Source organism: Salvelinus alpinus, chromosome 18, assembly GCF_045679555.1.
Source record: "Salvelinus alpinus chromosome 18, SLU_Salpinus.1, whole genome shotgun sequence".
NCBI lineage: Eukaryota > Metazoa > Chordata > Actinopteri > Salmoniformes > Salmonidae > Salvelinus > Salvelinus alpinus.
The window spans coordinates 37,161,798-37,180,631 of record NC_092103.1 but is presented as its reverse complement, the minus strand read 5'-3'; the positions used below and the strand labels follow the sequence as shown (position 1 = coordinate 37,180,631).

Below are 18,834 nucleotides of genomic sequence, written 5' to 3'. Positions count from 1 at the left end.
GCATTCTAGGTGACTACCTCATGAAGCTGGTTGAGAGAATGCCAAAAGTGTGCAAAGCTGTCATCAAGGCAAAGGGTGGCTACTTTGAAGAATCTAAAATATATTTAGATTTGTTTAACACTTTTTGGGTTACTACATGATTCCATATGTGTTATTTCATAGTTTTGATGTCTTCACTATTATTCTACAATGTAGAAAATAGTACAAATAAAGAAATTACCCTGGAATAAGTAGGTGTGTCCAAACTTGACTGGTACTGTATATACACACACACATATATTTGTATTTCTTTGTCATGGCATTTATTCCCAAAAATCTAAATTGTTTCTGGGCCAAAAACACTGAATATAAAGAAAGGAAAAGCCTGCAGACAGTAGATGCTACTCAGAAGTGCTTTATTCCTGCACTTCAACCAATTACTTTTTGGCAGTAATATATGGAACACCGTTTTGGTTGTACCATGTCAAAAGGTAAACATCAAATATGGAGACAAGTATGACCTGATTAGCGTTCAATAGTTAAAGCCTTGGTGAGACGTTACTGGTTAACTTTAGCACAATCACTGACGGCTGCGATAACAAACAACATGTGACCGAGGCTAACTGCATCACAGTCAACAACCATTGAAAATAGCCTCGATCAGATGTTGTTGGGTTAACTCTGTCATGTGACATGCCAGGAGGAAGAAGGACACGGTTGAGAGTCAACCCACCTGGGTGGATGATACGCGCATCGACGCCGACGACATCGTGGACAAGATTATCCAGAGCCAGAACTTTGCCGATGTCAGCAGCCATGAAGAAGGTAAGGGTAGGAAGAAGGTTGTGTTGATGGAACAGTGAGCATGACCACACAATGAAAACATTTTGCTGCTCTCTCTCATCTCCTCACTGTTTTCTCCTCTACCTATTCTCTCCCTCTCTTTTTTGTCTTTCATTCTTGCTTCCATACACAGACAGCAACCTCAGATTGTTTGTCAGCAAAGATGGGACTACAGCCCTAAGTGGGTTACAACTGGGGAACAAGTGAGTTTGTGCATGCCAGAATGTCTGTGTACAGTATGTTATTGCATGATCAAAAACTGAATTTATTATGGTAGTAAAATAAAGAAATTAATCCCTTCCTCTTCTTCTGTGTTTGCTGTAGGGTGACTGCTGGCGTCTTTGAGCCAGTGGTGATCGAGAGCCACTAGCGATGAGTGTGTGTGTGTTCACACAAATGCACATACGCCTGTCTTTTGAGTTACACCACTTCAACAAACACCACTAAACAACATATGTAACCCTTTAATGAGATATTTACGGTGATGGTGGTGGGAGGTGTAATTTATGAATAATCCATTCATGTAGAAAAGTTGTTATATTCATGCTTTCATCTGGGGGAGCATAGGTGTAAAGTGTGCAAACTACTTGATAGAGAGAGAAATGGGAAACGATTGCACCGTGGGAGTTGTAGTGAAACACTGAAAATCAGGAAAAAGCTAGCCACACAGGTTGCGTTGGAGGCAAATGTGGCTGCCTCAAAAAGTTGGAATGTTATGATTTACCCTGTGTGTATCATTTTTGAACAATGTGTACTACACTGGGTTATGTTTGTGTATGATAATGGTTGGGGATACATTTAGTTATTCAAATAACAAATATAAATTCAAATGAGGGGAGATTGATAAAGTAAAGAAAGACTTGGTTACAAACTACTAAATAGAGAGATTGAACAGGCCATTTGAACTAGGCTTGAATGGGTGGTTTTCAATGTGAAATGTTCTATATTTGATGACCCCTTGCAATCCCCCTATTTCAGAAACCGTACCAGACCTGGGGTCAAAGTTACGGTATAGCCCAAAGAACCCATGTTATAGAATTATATAGATATATACATTATAGAATATATTATAAGTTACAGAATGTTTTAGAATATAGGCTTATATGTAATATGATCATAGATCATGTTGAAATACGGACCTCAGAAAGAGAAAGGCGTGTTCATATGGCTGGCCATATGCAAATGTACATACTGCATGGTCAATGATTAATCGATTACTCTAGTCTAGGTAAATGCAGGCAGGATTAGTAATCGATTACTGTAGTCTAGGTAAATACAGGCAGGATTGGTAATCGTTTACTGTAGTCTAGGTAAATGCAGGCCGGATTGGTAATCAATTACTGTAGTATAGGTAAATGCAGGCAGGATTAGTAATCGATTACTGTAGTCTAGGTAAATACAGGCAGGATTGGTAATCGTTTACTGTAGTCTAGGTAAATGCAGGCCGGATTGGTAATCAATTACTGTAGTATAGGTAAATGCAGGCAGGATAGGTAATCGATTACTGTAGTCTAGATAAATGCAGGCAGGATTGGTAATCAAATACTGGAGTCTAGGTAAATGCAGGCAGGATTGGTAATCGATTACTGTAGTCTAGATAAATGCAGGCAGGATTGGTAATCAAATACTGGAGTCTAGGTAAATGCAGGCAGGATTGGTAATCGATTACTGTAGTCTAGATAAATGCAGGCAGGATTGGTAATCGAATATTGGAGTCTAGGTAAATGCAGGCAGGATTGGTAATCGATTACTGTAGTCTAAGCCCTTGGTCCTCCCCTCCCCTGGGTCTTGTACATAGTCTTCTTTACATCCGTAATGTGAGACACTATCCTCATGCTCACCAGCTGGCTTGGTGACTATACCGTACGTGGAAAAGTTGGAAAATCAGAGGGGGACATTTCTGTCTTTGTTGACAGTCTTCTGTCTGTCTGTCTGTCTCAGTAGTTTTGTCCCTTGACTGTTGCTCATTTGTCCTGTATGTCAGACCCAATTATTTTGTGTCACCATGCCCATGACATCCCTCCCTGTTGTCAAGGACTGGAGTTGTCAATTAAACTAAGTTACTAGGTTTCTGGGAGAATTTTTTTTATATTCTTGATCTGCTAGAAAGCCCTTTTGGATTTGTGTTCTCAACAAATCAATGCTTACAGTGAGACTCAAAAGGAAATTCGACTGCATATTATTTCAAATATGCTTTCTCAATGCAAGCCTGGTCACTGATTTTTATTGAGTGGGGGCCCTTAAATGGTTTGGTTACTGAAGTGGGTTACTAAAGTTGGCTGGCTAACTTAGAAGGTATTTCACAAAGAAGGATTACTATGTGGGCTTGGCTACAACTGTCCAACTGTTGCCCTTCCACTAAGCCTCAATATCACCAGTCGTTATCAATCGTAATGAACTTACAATTGAATAAGGGCTCTAATGATACAACTGACAGTGGTATCTGGTCATCTTCATTTAATTGAACAAGCTATTCTATTTGCTGGGGAGAAATGTAATTTTATTTCTGTCGCCCACGGATTTTGATCACGTTAGAAGAACATTGCATTGTGGGTATGGTGTAGTCAGAGCCAATCAGAGCTAACAATGGAGGATTTTGAGTAGAAACTCCCCTCTCATCCCCAAATGACAATGGCCTCTTGTATGTGTGTTTGTGCCTGTGCATGTCTTTTTTAGGGAGGGAGTGGAAACGAGGAAATGTCCGTGTGTGTGTGTGTACTTCCGCGCATTGTCTGTGCGTGTGCAAGCTGAAGAGCTTACCACTCACCTGTCTCACGGTTCTTGACCCCTGAGGAACGTTTCAGTTGATCTGAAAAGCCCTCAGCAGGGAAACGGACCTAATGCGCGCGCCTTAGCCTGTAATATCGCCCTTAGTCTGTTCATTTGAAATGTCTTTCAAAGAAAAAGTGCAATATGGGCTTTCATCTACACACCTGTAGCTTCAACATAGCTTCCTAACAAGGATGTTTTTTTTTACAACAGACATAAGGTGTCCCAAATGGCACCTTATTCCCTACATAGTGGACTACTTTTGAAGAGAGCCCTGTATAGAGAATACAGTGATATTTGGGACACAGACATTCACAGCATACTGAGAGTTGACATTCAGAGGCACAAAGAGAAAAATGTCTCCTGACTGGCCCTTTAAAAAGAAAATTGGGCTGTGTGTGCTGTTGCAATGTGCTTTTTTGTGTGTATTTCACTCTCCACCTTGCGTCATTGTCATTGTAGATGCTGTGTGCATACTGTGTGTGAAAAAAAAGGAAACAATGAATGCATATCCTTTAACTTCACTGACGTGCGTACACATGCATGGGGAAATGTTGACAGGTCTTCTTAGCTTTATTTGTATGTGTCAAGCTGATATGGGCCATTCAACTGTATTTCATCAACTTTGATTATACAAGCCCTCTGTAACACAGTGAATCTGTATTTTAGCGTGAGCTTCTTTTACAACGAAACCAATTGATTTCTTTCACTTGGCGTCTTTCATTACGTTACACTGTCTATCTCGTAGTAGTGTAGTCCCAAGCATTTTTATTAATGATAATGGTTATAATAGCAAACACTTGATTAATATTTTACTTGTTTTAATTTTTACCAGCTGGCTGGTTTATTTGTTCTATGCAGCAGAGATGTATTGGTAAACCTGTACCTGTGCTCTACTTTGAAACATTGAAAAATCAAGTATACAAAAAAAATGATATACTAAAGAGTTGTAATAATTGGTTATTTCTGATTCCCCTGCTACTGTTTTTACAAGAGGGCTCATTGTATATTTCTTGAATTGTTTGGATTCTGTTTTCCTACATTCTTGACTATTTGTAACCTGTGATTTTTCTAACAAACGAGTTGAACCAATATGCTAACATGAGGTTCCGCTGTCATGAATGGAACGCTAAGGATTTTCTGCTGCATATTTGAAATATGAATTAATCAACACATCACTATGGAGGGTGAGGTTTCTCTGATGCAACACATCATCAGATATTTGTCATCGCTTTTCAGCCACTATATCACCTACATTTTGTGGGTTGAAGAACTTGGTAGGTAAGAGGATGGCAGTCAATAGACAGATTGCTCTCTGAAAGACCGAGTACTGTAAATCAATTTCATTGTTCAATCAGAGATTAAAAAATCAATAATTTCTTTGAATATCATCATTTGCAAACTCACATGGACCTTTCCTAAGGCTAATCAGCTCAGTAGGTAGGGGAACCAGAACTGAATGGGGACCAGATATACCATTCCTCCGTCTGAAACCTTGGCCGGTATGATATTCATGATAACAGCACTTAGGTCTGGACAACTAACTTGACATAACATTTGATCTATTTCAATTATTTATCCTCTATTTCTTTTATTTTTTTCATCTTTGTAAAGGGATTTTAAAACTATGCACACGAGTCCAAGACTCTCCGAGAGGTCCACCCAAACTCATGACCTTAAGAATTATAATATTAATAATAAGAGATTTATATGATTAAAAAAATCAACAGTTAATGAATTTATATCAATAGACGACTATTGAAATTACTATTTTTCTGATTTTCCAGAATTATTTAGACATTATACACATACACACAGGTATTGCTCCAAAGTTCTCATCTTTTTTTCACCTAAAATGCATTTATTCTATCACATTCAACTCACATGTGGAGAGACACTGTGACATGATGAATTGGAACTATATCTGTACACACATTGTAATGTTTCCTTTTCAAGATGGTAAATGTCTATTTGAACAATGTAAATGTCATATTTTGGGGAAATAAAGCCGTTGTTGGGTATCTAAAAAAACTTGTTGGCTGATTTATTACACATTCATAATACAATGTACCTCTCAATTTCATATAGGAGGCCATACAGTAACTCCATAATGATCATGTTGTTACTTTGACTCCATCTTGTAGTGGAAATATGTCTGATTTACAAGTATACAGTATCTCCAAGACACAACAATCACTTACATGTGATTAAGCAATGAATCATCTAGCTGGTACCACTATCATTCACATTTACCAAGGAACATGTTGCAATAGTAATTTCAACTAAACTTCCGGAGGACCTATAATCCTTTCACTCCCTCCTCTCCACCTTCTGTTCAAATCAAATCACATTTTATTTGTCACATACACATGGTTAGCAGATGTTAATGCGAGTGTAGCGAAATGCTTGTGCTTCTAGTTCCGACAATGCAGTAATAACCAACGAGTAATCTAACCTAACAATTCCACAACTACTACCTTATACACACAAGTGTAAAGGGATAAAGAATATGTACATAAAGATATATGAATGAGTGATGGTACAGAACGGCATAGGCAAGATGCAGTAGATGGTATAGAGTACAGTATATACATATGAGATGAGTAATGTAGGGTATATAAACATAAAGTGGCATAGTTTAAAGTGGCTAGTGATACATGTATTACATAAAGATGGCAAGATGCAGTAGATGATATAGAGTACAGTATATACATATACATATGAGATGAGTAATGTAGGGTATGTAAACATTATATTAAGTGGCATTGTTTAAAGTGGCTAGTGATACATTTTTACATACATTTCCATCAATTCCCATTATTAAAGTGGCTGGAGTTGAGTCAGTATGTTGGCAGCGGCCACTAAATGTTAGTGGTGGCTGTTTAACAGTCTGATGGCCTTGAGATAGAAGCTGTTTTTCAGTCTCTCGGTCCCTGCTTTGATGCACCTGTACTGACCTCGCCTTCTGGATGATAGCGGACAGGCAGTGGCTCGGGTGGTTGTTGTCCTTGATGATCTTTATGGCCTTCCTGTGACATCGGGTGGTGTAGGTGTCCTGGAGGGCAGGTAGTTTGCCCCCGTTGATGAGTTGTGCAGACCTCACTACCCTCTGGAGAGCCTTATGGTTGTGGGCGGAGCAGTTGCCGTACCAGGCGGTGATACAGCCCGACAGGATGCTCTCGATTGTGCATCTGTAGAAGTTTCTGAGTGCTTTTGGTGACAAGCCGAATTTCTTCAGCCTTCTGAGGTTGAAGAGGCGCTGCTGCGCCTTCTTCACAACGCTGTCTGTGTGGGTGGACCAATTCAGTTTGTCCGTGATGTGTACACCGAGGAACTTAAAACTTACTACCCTCTCCACTACTGTCCTGTCGATGTGGATAGGGGGGTGCACCCTCTGCTGTTTCCTGAAGTCCACAATCCTCTCCTTTGTTTTGTTGACGTTGAGTGTGAGGTTATTTTTCTGACACCACACTCCGAGGGCCCTCACCTCCTCCCTGTAGGCCATCTCGTCGTTGTTGGTAATCAAGCCTACCACTGTAGTGTCGTCCGCAAACTTGATGATTGAGTTGGAGGCGTGCATGGCCACGCAGTCGTGGGTGAACAGGGAGTACAGGAGAGGGCTCAGAACGCACCCTTGTGGGGCCCCAGTGTTGAGGATCAGCGGGGTGGAGATGTTGTTACCTACCCTCACCACCTGGGGGCGGCCCGTCAGGAAGTCCAGTACCCAGTTGCACAGGGCGGGGTCGAGACCCAGGGTCTCGAGCTTGATGACGAGTTTTGGAGGGTACTATGGTGTTAAATGCTGAGCTGTAGTCCTCTTCTCTCTAAATACCAAGTCACTTGGCTCCGACATATTCTCACATGGTGTATCCTATCATTGGTATGCGGATGACACTCAAATACTTTTCTCCATCCCCCTTCTGACACCCAGGTGGCGACACGCATCTCTGCGTGCCTGACAGATATCTCCGCTTGGTTGTCGGCCCACCACCTCAAGCTCAACCTCGACAAGACGGAGCTGCTCTTCCTCCCGGGGAAGACCTGCCCGCTCTAAGACCTCTCCATCACGGTTGACTCCACGGTGTCCCCTCCCAGTGTGCAAATAACCTTGGTGTGACCCTGGACCCTGTCGTTCTCTGCAAATATCAAAGCAGTGACTCGCTCCTGCAGGTACATACTCTACAACATCCGTAGAGTACGACCCTACCTCACACAGGAAGCGGCGCAGGTCCTAATCCATGCGCTTGTAATTTCCCATCTGGGTTACGGCAACTCGCTGTTGGCTGGGCTCTTCACTTGTGCCATCGAACCCCTGCAATTTATCGAGAACGTTGCAGCCCACCTGGTGTTCAGCCTTTCCAAGTTCTCCCATGTCATCCCGCTCCTCCGCACACTACACTGGCTTCCAGTCGAAGCTTGCATCCACTACAAGACCTTGGTACTTGCCTACGGAGCAGCAAGAGCAACTGCCCCTCATTACCTCCAGGCTATGCTCAAACCCTACACCCCAACCTGAGTACTCTGTCCTGCTACCTCTTGGCCCTCCCACCCCTATGGAAGGACAGCCCCCACTCAGCCCAGTCAAAGCGCTTCGCTGTCCTGGCACCACAATGGTGGAATCAGTTCCCCCTTAAGCTAGGACAGCAGAGTCCCAGCCCATCTTCTAAAAACATCTGAAACCCTACTTCTTCAAAGAGTATCTTAAATAATCCCACAGCAACCCCCCTCGCACCCCCTCCTCACCCCACCCCCATTTTTTTAAAAGCAGAACATTTTTATTTTGTGAACTAACACTCGCACTTGACTCTTTTCCCTCTTACTTGCTCAATTTGCTGATAGCTACGTTGAGGAAAAATTTACTTACCATGACTGTGATATCTGGGTTGTCCCACCTAGCTATCTTATTTTTTTTTTAAATTACCAGTTTTTCTCCCCAATTTCATGGTATCCAATTGATAGTTACAGTCTCGTCTCATCGCTGCAACTCCCGTACGGAGGCGAAGGTCGAGAGCCGTGCGTCCTCCAAAACAAAACCAAGCCGCACTGCTTCTTGACACAATGTCCGCTTAACCTGGAAGCCAGCCACACCAATGTGTCGGAGAAAACACATACCTAGCTATCTTTATATGAATGCACTAACTATAAGTCACTCTAGATAAGAGCGTCTGCTAAACGACTCAAATGTAAAGTGTTAATGTTTAGGTCACATGGTATCGCTCTACTATGGCTGGTTAAATCGATGCCAATTTGAAAATGCAATGTTATATTGAAAGGAGAAATTGCATTTATATTTTCATATCATTGCGCATTTAATCCGATAAACCATGGTTTGTACCTTTGCTGGCTTTTTGACTCCCCCATAAACTATGGTGTGCAGGTACAGTATGTCTATTGCACTTTGCTGGCTCTTTGGCACTCCAATAAACTATTGTGTGCAAGTACCGCAATTGCACCACGTCAGTATACATTTATTTTCCTAGATGCTTCTCTTGTGATATTTTGTGGTTCCCTTTAAATTTCAATCGCATTGTTAAACTGAACATCCGCGATTCAGATTGATTAGAGCCCTTCATCTCAGTTTAAGGGACTGTATTGTGGTCATCCATGGCTTCCTGTTTCACTGGGGTATAAAAATTAGGTAACACGCATGTACAATCCATTTGTCATCCATCACCCCGGGGAAAGGCAAAGATCTTACAAACAAAAAGAGACAAATTGTTGTTGAACTTCATAAAAATCAGGCACTGGGTACAAAACAATAGCTAAAAAACGAAATACCACTTACCACTAGGGATGGGGAAAAAGTGTGACACCACTCCAGCCCAAGAGGACTGGAGTTGCCTATCCCTGCTGTAGGCTGTACCTCAGTAAGCACGGATCGACGCTGGTACCTTTTGGATGTCTTTTTTTGGTGCAGTCCTGACCAGCCTTGATTTCCACGTCCACGGATGTTGTTTTTTGGTCCGATCTGGACCAAATCTGAACCAATCATAGACATCTAGGTTTGGTTCAGATTTTGTCTGGTCTGGACTGGCCTTGATTTGGCCCAAACATTAACGTCTATGAATGTTTTCAACTTTCATTCCGAAACAAAAACTAACCTGATTTCAACGTCTGGAAAATACATACACCTATTTTCCCCTTTCATTCAGAACCTAAATTTAACCTAACTTTTACGTCTGGAAAAATTGCTATTTTAGACATCTTTCAATGTAATTTTGCTTACTGGGACTATTCTTGTAGGGGCGGCAATTTTTTGGTCTAGCCTAGGGCAGCAGAACGGCCCAGTCCTGCTTCCAACCAAGGCTATCTGAGATAATCTAAAGAAGTTTCAGGGCTTCCAACTTTTGACGAAGGCTTGGAGTGAGATTTGCTATGTGAATTTCATTGCTCAATGGCACAACCCCTAGACGGGGTTCTGGGTGTCCTCTCCCAAGAAAACTGTACTGTTTTAAAGCTCATTTCCTGCAATTCTACATATTCTGACATGGTTTAGGCCTATGACCAGGATGGAAAAGAAAAAAATTAAATGCAGAGGTCAGGTGTAATTAGAACGACTGTTACTTTGAGTATGCTAATATTTTTATTTTACATATTTTTTGGGTGGTTTGACACTTTATTCAGACAGTAATTAAATGAGCTGGGGAGACAGGAAAATGGGAAAAACAGTAGAAAGGTTGGATGCAGGGATTGATCCCTGTTCTCAGGTGAAAAGCTATATGTGACACATGTCAGGGAGTGTTACCACTACACCAAAGCTCTGCACAAGAATGACTAATATTAACAATTGATAGCATTGGGTAACCAAATCATATTCTCCTCAATATTCAGTTGATTTATGCCTACTAATTGAAGATCCTTGCCATCATTTTACTCTACATAGACAAAATATGATGCATTTGTGAGTTGTGAGTCTCCCTAAAATGTTGAAAATTATATTTGATTCCTGGAGCATTTATCCAACGCTTATTTCTATGACTTATTCAAAACTGTCCATGAATGGCTGAAATAATACATAGCCTCATATAATATATTTTGTATATGCATAGTAGGCATATCAGATTTTAAATATGTGATTACACTGGCAACACTGGCAACATTGGAAAGAAGTGGAATAATAAAACAAGTGTGGGGAATAACAGTCGTGTTCTTGCTGACAAGCACAGTAATTAACCTATATTGTTACCCTATATAATCCCCCATTGTTAAGAATGAGAATTGTTCCACTGATCAGACTAAATCAAGCAAAGCCCCATATACTACCCACCACTGCAACCCGTATGCTCTCGTTGGCTGGCCCTTGCTTCATATTCATCGCCAAACCCACTGGCTCCAGGTCATCCTATAAGTCTTTGCTAGGTAAACCCCCACCTTATCTCAGCTCACTGGTCACCATAGCAACACCCACCCGTAGCATGTGCTCCAGCGGGTTCTGAAGGTTCTGAATGAAAGGGGAAAATAGGTGTATGTATATTTCACTGGTCATCCCCAAAGCCAACACTTGCTTTGGCCGCCTTTCCTTCCAGTTCTCTGCTGCCAATGACTGGAACGAATTGCAAAAATCACTGAAGCTGGAGACTTATTTCTCCCTCTCTAACTTTAAGCATCAGCTGTCAGAGCAGCTTACCGATCACTGTACCTGTACACAGCCAATCTGTAAATAGCACACCCAACTACCTCATCCCCATATTGTTATTTATCTTCTTGCTCTTTTGCACTCCAGTATCTCTACTTGCACATCATCATCTGCACATCTATCACTCCAGTGTTAATGCTAAATTGTAATTATTTCGCCTCTATGGCCTATTTATTGCCTACCTCCCTACATTTGCACACACTGTACATAGATTTTTTTTTCTATTGTGTTATTGACTGTACGTTTGTTTATGTGTAACTTGTGTTGTTGTTTTTGTCGCACTGCTTTACTTTATCTTGTCCAGGTTGCAACTGTAAATGAGAACTTGTTCTCAACTGGCCTACCTGGTGAAATATATATATTTTTAAAGATAATAAAATCTCCTGAAGACAAGATAACATAAATCTGCCCCTACACCCTAACCAATTTATGTTTGCATTTAATTATGTGTATGTGTATATTTTATTCCCCCTCGAGAATAAAATATACACTTTTGGGTTCACAATCTGTTTGACAAAATTATTTTCATAGTTACAAATCAGGTCGCCCTACCAAACTTCCTTGCTAAAACATACTCTAGGTCTGTTTGCTGCTTTTTTGTTGCCACAGCCTAAATGCCAATCACCAAACCAGGGGACTAACGCAAGTGTGAATTAAACACGCTGTCAAAAGGCTGCATTCTGCAATAGGGGAGTGAGTAACAGCAACCTAATTTTGTTGTACATAAAACAGCGATACCGTGCTGCTCTTTTTACAGTTTTATAAACCTAGCGGATAACATTCTCTCTCTCTCTGAGGTTCCAGGAAGATGAAGGCGAGTGCAGACGGGATTTTAGCTTGCTCCGAATAACCTTACATTTTAGTAAGTTTGTGAGGTTAAAGTTAACAAAACTCGGTTTACAGTAAACACAACAGAAAACAACACTCAGTAAACCGCTAATTTAATCTGAAACTTGGCAAAATGTAAGAAAAAAATGTGAGAAAGAGAAATGGGAGGAGAAGGCAGTTGCTAGCTGACCACTCATACACCCGGAGCGAAACTGCCACCTGACTCCTCAGGAGAAGAAATTGAGGAATCTGGACATTCGGTTGATTCAGAAACTCCAGTTAATAGTCCTGCACCCCAAAAGACACAGAAAGAATTGTCTTTGCACGATCTCCAGGTCAACATAATCTATGCTGTCTCTGCAAAGATAAACGAAAGAGCCAATGGTCTGGAGAAAATGATACACGAAAACACATAAAAAAATTGTTGACCTCGAGACCTCTTTGACTCATGCATATGAGTATCGAAGAGCGTAAACATGCAAACACTGCAACCTCTGATAAATGCACTACACAGGATAAGACCATTGACATGCAAGAGCACTTGTCAGAAGCAGAGCGATACCAGAGAAGGTGGGGGCTACAGCTTTAAGGTGTCCCAGAGGACCAGGGTGAGAATGTGAAGTGCATAGTAAGTGACATCTGTAACAATGTAGCCCTGGACTTCCCCGAAGGATATATGGACATGGCTGTGGATGTCGCTCATCGTATTGTGAAGAAGCAAGATGCCATCGGCAGCCGCTCGATCATCATCCAAGTCGCTTTCTGCACAGCGAGAGATGCAGATTGGCAGAAAGCAAAGGAAAGCGCCTTTTTGAAAGAGAGAAAATGTTGAATCGGTGAGGACCTGACTGCAGCAGACAAGGTAGCAAAGGCAAAGTTGTGGCCTCTCGTCCAAGAGGCCAGAAATCAAGGAATGGGTGGAAACTACAGAGGAATCATGGACTGAAAATAAATTAAACCGGGGTGATTTGCTCCTCCAGTAGGCTTACAAGATAGCCCTTTCCCTACAACAAACGGAGCGTTCTAGTTTTGAATTGTGGTGTTATGGTTTACAAGTTAAGACTTCTGTAAATACATAAACTCAGCAAAAAAAGAAACGTCCTCTCACTGCCAACTACGTTAATTTTCAGCAAACTTAACATGTGTAAATATTTGTATGAACATAACAAGATTCAACAACTGAGACATAAACCGAACAAGTTCCACAGACATGTGACAAACAGAAATTGAATAATGTGTCCCTGAACAAAGGGGGGGGGGGTCAAAATCAAAAGTAACAGTTAGTATCAGGTGTGGCCACCAGCTGCATTAAGTACTGCAGTGCATCTCCTCCTCATGGACTGCACCATATTTGCCAGTTCTTGCTGTGAGATGTTACCCCACTCTTCCACCAAGGCACCTACATATTCCCTGACATTTCTCAGGGGAATGGCCCTTGCCCTCACCCTCCGATCCTACAGGTCCCAGACGTGCTCAATGTGATTAAGATCCGGGCTCTTCGCTGGCCATAGCAGAACACTGACGTTCCTGTCTTACAGAAAATCATGCACAGAATGAGGAGTATAGCTGGTGGCATTGTCATCATGCTGGAGAGTCATGTCAGGATGAGCCTGCAGGAAGGGTACCACATGAGGGAGCAGGATGTCTTCCCTGTAACACACAGCTTTGAGATTGCCTGCAATGACAACAAGCTCAGTCCGATGATTCTGTGACACACCGCCCCAGACCATGACGGACCCTCCACCTCCAAATTGATCCCGCTCCAGAGTACAGGCCTCGGTGTAACGCTCATTCCTTCGACGATAAACGCGAATCCGACCATCACCCCTGGTGAGACAAAACCGCACTCGTCAGTGAAGAGCACTTTTTGCCAGTCCTGTCTGGTCCAGCGACGGTGGGTTTGTGCCCATAGGCGACGTTGTTGCCGGTGATGTCTGGTGAGAACCTGCCTTACAACAGGCCTACAAGCCCTCAGTCCAGCCTCTCTCAGCCTATTGCGGACAGTCTGAGCACTGATGGAGGGATTGTGAGTTCCTGGTGTAAGTCAGGCAGTTGTTGTTGCCATCCTGTACCTGTCCCGCAGGTGTAATATTCGGATGTACCGATCCTGTGCAGGTGTTGTTACACGTGGTCTGCCACTGCAAGGACGATCAGCTGTCCATCCTGTAGCGCTGTCTTAGGCGTCTCACAGTACGGACATTGAAATGTATTGCCCTGGCCACATCTGCAGTCCTCATGCCTCCTTGCAGCATGCCTCAGGCACGTTCACGCAGATGAGCAGGAACCCTGAGCATATTTCTTTTGGTGTTTTTCAGAGTCAGTAGAAAGGCCTCTTTAGTGTCCTAAGTTTTCATAACTATGACCTTAATTGCCTATCGTCTGTAAGCGGTTGGTGTCTTAACGACCGTTCCACAGGTGCATGTTCATTAATTGTTTATGGTTCATTGAACAAGCATGGGAAACAGTGTTTAAACCCTTTACAATGAAGATCTGTGAAGTTATTTGGATTTCTACGAATTATCTTTGAAAGACAGGGTCCTGAAAAAGGGACGTTTCTTTTTTTGCTGAGTTTATATGAAACACATTTTTATAATGAGGGTAGAGTTGATTGCATAGGATTTTCCTTTCTATTTTATATATATGGACTTGAAGTTTGTCTTTCAATGCCAGAGGGATAGGAAACCTGTTGAAGAGGAAAGCTTTTTTTTTGTTGTTGTAAGGACTGCAACGCAGATCTTCTATTCATTCAAGAAACACATTCATACAAAAAGGACTATAATTTTGGGCAAAATCTGTGGGGCAGTGAAATTTTCTTGGCCCACGGGACTAATCATTCAGCTGGGGTTGCAATTTTAGCACACAATTTCAAAGGGGTATTTTTGTTTACTCAAGTGGACACAAATGGACAATGGCTAGTAGCGGTCATCAACCACATGAATAGATTATTTGTGTTGTGTATTGTATATTGATACTATTCTAGTCCTCCAAAATACTTTCTTCTAGAGGAAGTTGAGGAAAATCTTAAGTATTCTGAGAAAATATCCATCCAGTCAGATTATAGTTGGTGGGGATTTTAATATGGTTTATTATAATGAGACTGATACTGTAGATTGTCCCATAGGCCTAACATTGGTGTGAAGAAATTTGTGAATTTCTGCCAAAGCCTGGACTTAGTTGACATATGGAGAGTTAAAAACCCTGGAGAAAAACAGTACACATTGAGTAATAGAGATTGTTCACTACAAGCAAGAATAGACTTGTTGGTGATAACCTCTCGTCTTGAGCCCAACACTGTAGAGGTAAAAATGCTGACTGCAGTCCTGACGGATCATAAAGTTGTAAAGGAAATTTTCTTTGTGCATCTTATCTTTGGTGTCATAAACAATCCTTGGTTACTGCCTGTGTCTGGTCAAGAGATGAGGAGGGGGCCTTCCGGAGGAACATCTGGCAGAACGCACAAAATATGTTTTTTTTTAAATTAAAATAGGAGACAGAGCCAGTCACATGTAGGAACCAAAAAATTATCAAAATCATGTCTATGTACAGTAGGTTTAGATAGCAGTAAGGAACACCCTTTTGGAGCGCACTTCAGACCGGTACTTATGCATCTAAGTTTAACTGTGACCTCTCCAGCTTGCTGACAATAAAGAGTGATTCATTAGATATTGACTTTGAGTGTCCTGTGTAAGAATTTCCAGAACAAATTCATATGGCTGACTAAGAATGTGCAAAAATGATAAGAAATACTCTGGTGATTATTGGAAATTAAATAACTCATTGTTATTGCATGATGATTTAAAAAATGTGATTAAGAATATAATTTATGTTTACTGGAATTTAGCTACCTCTAATGCAGAATATGGGAAATATTGGGAACTGCTGAAATTGTAAATTACTTATGGAAAAGGGCTTGCTTTAAGAAGGAGCTTTCAGGTAGCTGAGATCTCTAAGAAAATTGTTGATATCACAGAGATTGAGCATCATGATCTTAATGATAAAGCTAAATTGAATGATTTACAGAATCAACTAGATACATTGTATGAGGAAACGGCTAGAGGATCCTTCATAAGATCCAGAAAACAATGGCTTGAAAAAGTCAAAAAGAACAGTAGATACTTTTTTTAATTTGGAAAAGAGGAGAGGGGAACTCAACACACTTCGGAATCTTAAGATTAATGAGTTAACCTCTGAGGATAGAGAGTTGTAATCAGACTTTACCAACAAGTTTTATGAGAATCTTTACTTCTCAGATAACAGTTTGAGTGACTAATGATCTCCTTGATTCTATAGAGAATGTTAACTCGATTAGTGAAGAGTTCAGTCGGTCTTGTTGTCAAGATTTATCCATTATGGACATCCAATATGGGGTTGCTTAATAAAAAATAACACATTTACAGGTTGTGATGGATTAACCTCTGAATTTTACAAAACCTCTGAAGAAATAGCAACATTTTTACTTGAAACCTTTAAGTAGGCTATAAAGAAGGGAGAACTACCTGCCTCTCTGAAGCAAGGGGTTATTACACTTATACCTAAACCACACAAGGATCTCTTAATTATTGATAATTGCCATCCAATCACACTCCTAAATAACGACTAGAAAATTATAGCCTCAATCTTTGCGAAAAGGTTAAAGTCGTGCTTGAATGATCTGGTTGATGAATGTCAATCAGAGTTATGAAAGGGCGCCATATATATAATAATCTGAGGCTGGTGTTAGACTTGGTTGAGTATTGTGATCTATTGGATGACTTCTCTGTTATCTTATTTCTGGATTTTCAGAAAGCGTTTGATACTTTAAGTCACAATTTTATCTTTGATTGTCTTAAGCATTTGAAGTTTGCTAGTTTTTTTGCTGACGCTATTAGAACTCTGTATAATGGTGGCAATAGCTGAATCAAACTCTGTCATGGAATATCCTCAAGGTTTAACATTTACAAAGGAACGACAAGGTTGTCCAATCTCACCTTTTATATTTTTGTTAGTAGCTCAAATCTTATGCTCATTAGTTTATCAAAGTCAATTTGAAGGCATTACATTCCAGGCCAGAGAGAACAAGATATCCCAACTGGTGGTAAAGATCACCAAAAATCTTAAGGCTGTGAATGATCTTAATTTGAATCCTGTAACTGAATCTACAAATCTATCAAAAATAAATGATCCTCATGGTTAGGGAGGGATTTAAGTCTTCAAGGGAGGGTGCTTTTATCCTAAGCTGAGGGGCTATCTATTGACACTCAAATCCACTTGCTGTACCTTAGATAGGCCATTGTACAACTTCATATAGAAAAACTAGCCACATAAGATAAAAATAGATGTCATCACCAACAGGGTTTGTGACAGCGGTCTAAATGTCTTAGTCTTCACTCTCTTTATTCAGACATCAAAAGTAAACTGGGTTAAAAGGTACTTTAAAAAATCCTTGTTGTTTCTGGAATATTATACCTCATTTTGTTTTTCAGAAGCTCGGAGGGCTTAATTTTTTACTACAATGTCCCTATATTGTGTGTAAACCTTCTGTGAAATTGGCGGCTTTTCACAAGCAGGCTTTAATGGGTCGATATTACATAGAAAGAAGATGTTATTTTACCGTAACTGGTTCTCGAAAAACATTGTCCTTGTCAGCTAATTAGTTAGTATTTGTGTAAATCTATTGATGTGGAGAGAATTTATGTAAAGTTACAACTTTGAGGTTTCAAGCAAGGAAAATTATACCCAGTGAGATAAAATCTTTACTTCAGAATAATTCTAATTTTGGAACATCTCCTATTGTAAGTGATATCCAGGTGAATGGCATAGGTTTACTAGATAAGAAATTCAACAATCGTTTAGTAAGGGATATTTTCTACATAAATTCTATTCCTTCTACTATATTTTGTTGGGCATCATCGTTTGATGTAAACTGGCGCCGTGCTTTGCTCACTCCACACACATTTATGGTGACCAATAAAGTAAAGGAGATCTTCTTTAAGATTATCCATAGATTCTACTAGTGTAATAGCTTGAATTCTAAATATATACCCAATGTTAACATTGAAGGCAGTTTTTGTGAACTAGAAACGGAATCTATTGAACACTTACTCTGTAATTGTTTACATAGTGAGCTGTTCTGGACTGATGTAAAACTATATATTGTCAACAAAATGCATACAACCATTGAAATATCTAAGTTTGACATATTATTTTACTACACTGATTCCACAATTGAACGTCAGTATGTCATAAATCTCTTTATTTTATTATGAAAACACAAATCAAATTGTATGTAGAAAAAGTCCCTTTTTAAAAAATGTTATTCTGATTTGAAAAACTATTTAGAATCATTAAAACGTATACAAAACGTCAAAAAAATGTATTTGCTACATGTCTGTATTTTTAATTTAATTTATTTTTATTTCACCTTTATTTAACCAGGTAGGCTAGTTGAGAACAAGTTCTCATTTACAAATGCGAGCTGGCCAAGATAAAGCAAAGCAGTGCGACACAAACAACAACATAGAGTTACACATGGAATAACAAACATATAGTCAATAATACAATAGAAAAAGTCTATATACAGTGTGTGCAAATGCGGTAGGATAAGGGAGGTGGGCAATACATAGGCCATAGTGGCTAAATAATTTCAATATAGCAATTAAACACTGGAGTGATAAATGTGCAGAAGATGAGTGTGCAAGTAGAGATACTGGGGCGCAAAGGAGCAAACTAAATCAAATACATTTGATTTGATATAATGTGGATTTGTATTCTTCTTTTTTTTTTTTGTGTTCTATATTTCT

At 40.3% G+C, this 18,834-nt stretch overlaps 1 protein-coding gene across 1 annotated transcript in view; it reads left to right on the top strand.

The window, feature by feature from the left end:
• Positions 1 to 5,622, top strand: part of LOC139544265 (early estrogen-induced gene 1 protein-like) — a 76,081-nt gene extending 70,459 nt beyond the window's left edge. Inside the window, exons 10-12 of the mRNA XM_071351191.1 lie at positions 680 to 804; positions 956 to 1,025; positions 1,147 to 5,622. Of these exons, the coding sequence (XP_071207292.1) occupies positions 680 to 804; positions 956 to 1,025; positions 1,147 to 1,192 (241 nt within the window). The 3' untranslated portion in view covers positions 1,193 to 5,622. The remainder of the gene's footprint in view (positions 1 to 679; positions 805 to 955; positions 1,026 to 1,146) is intronic.
• Positions 5,623 to 18,834: the final 13,212 nt, after the last annotated feature.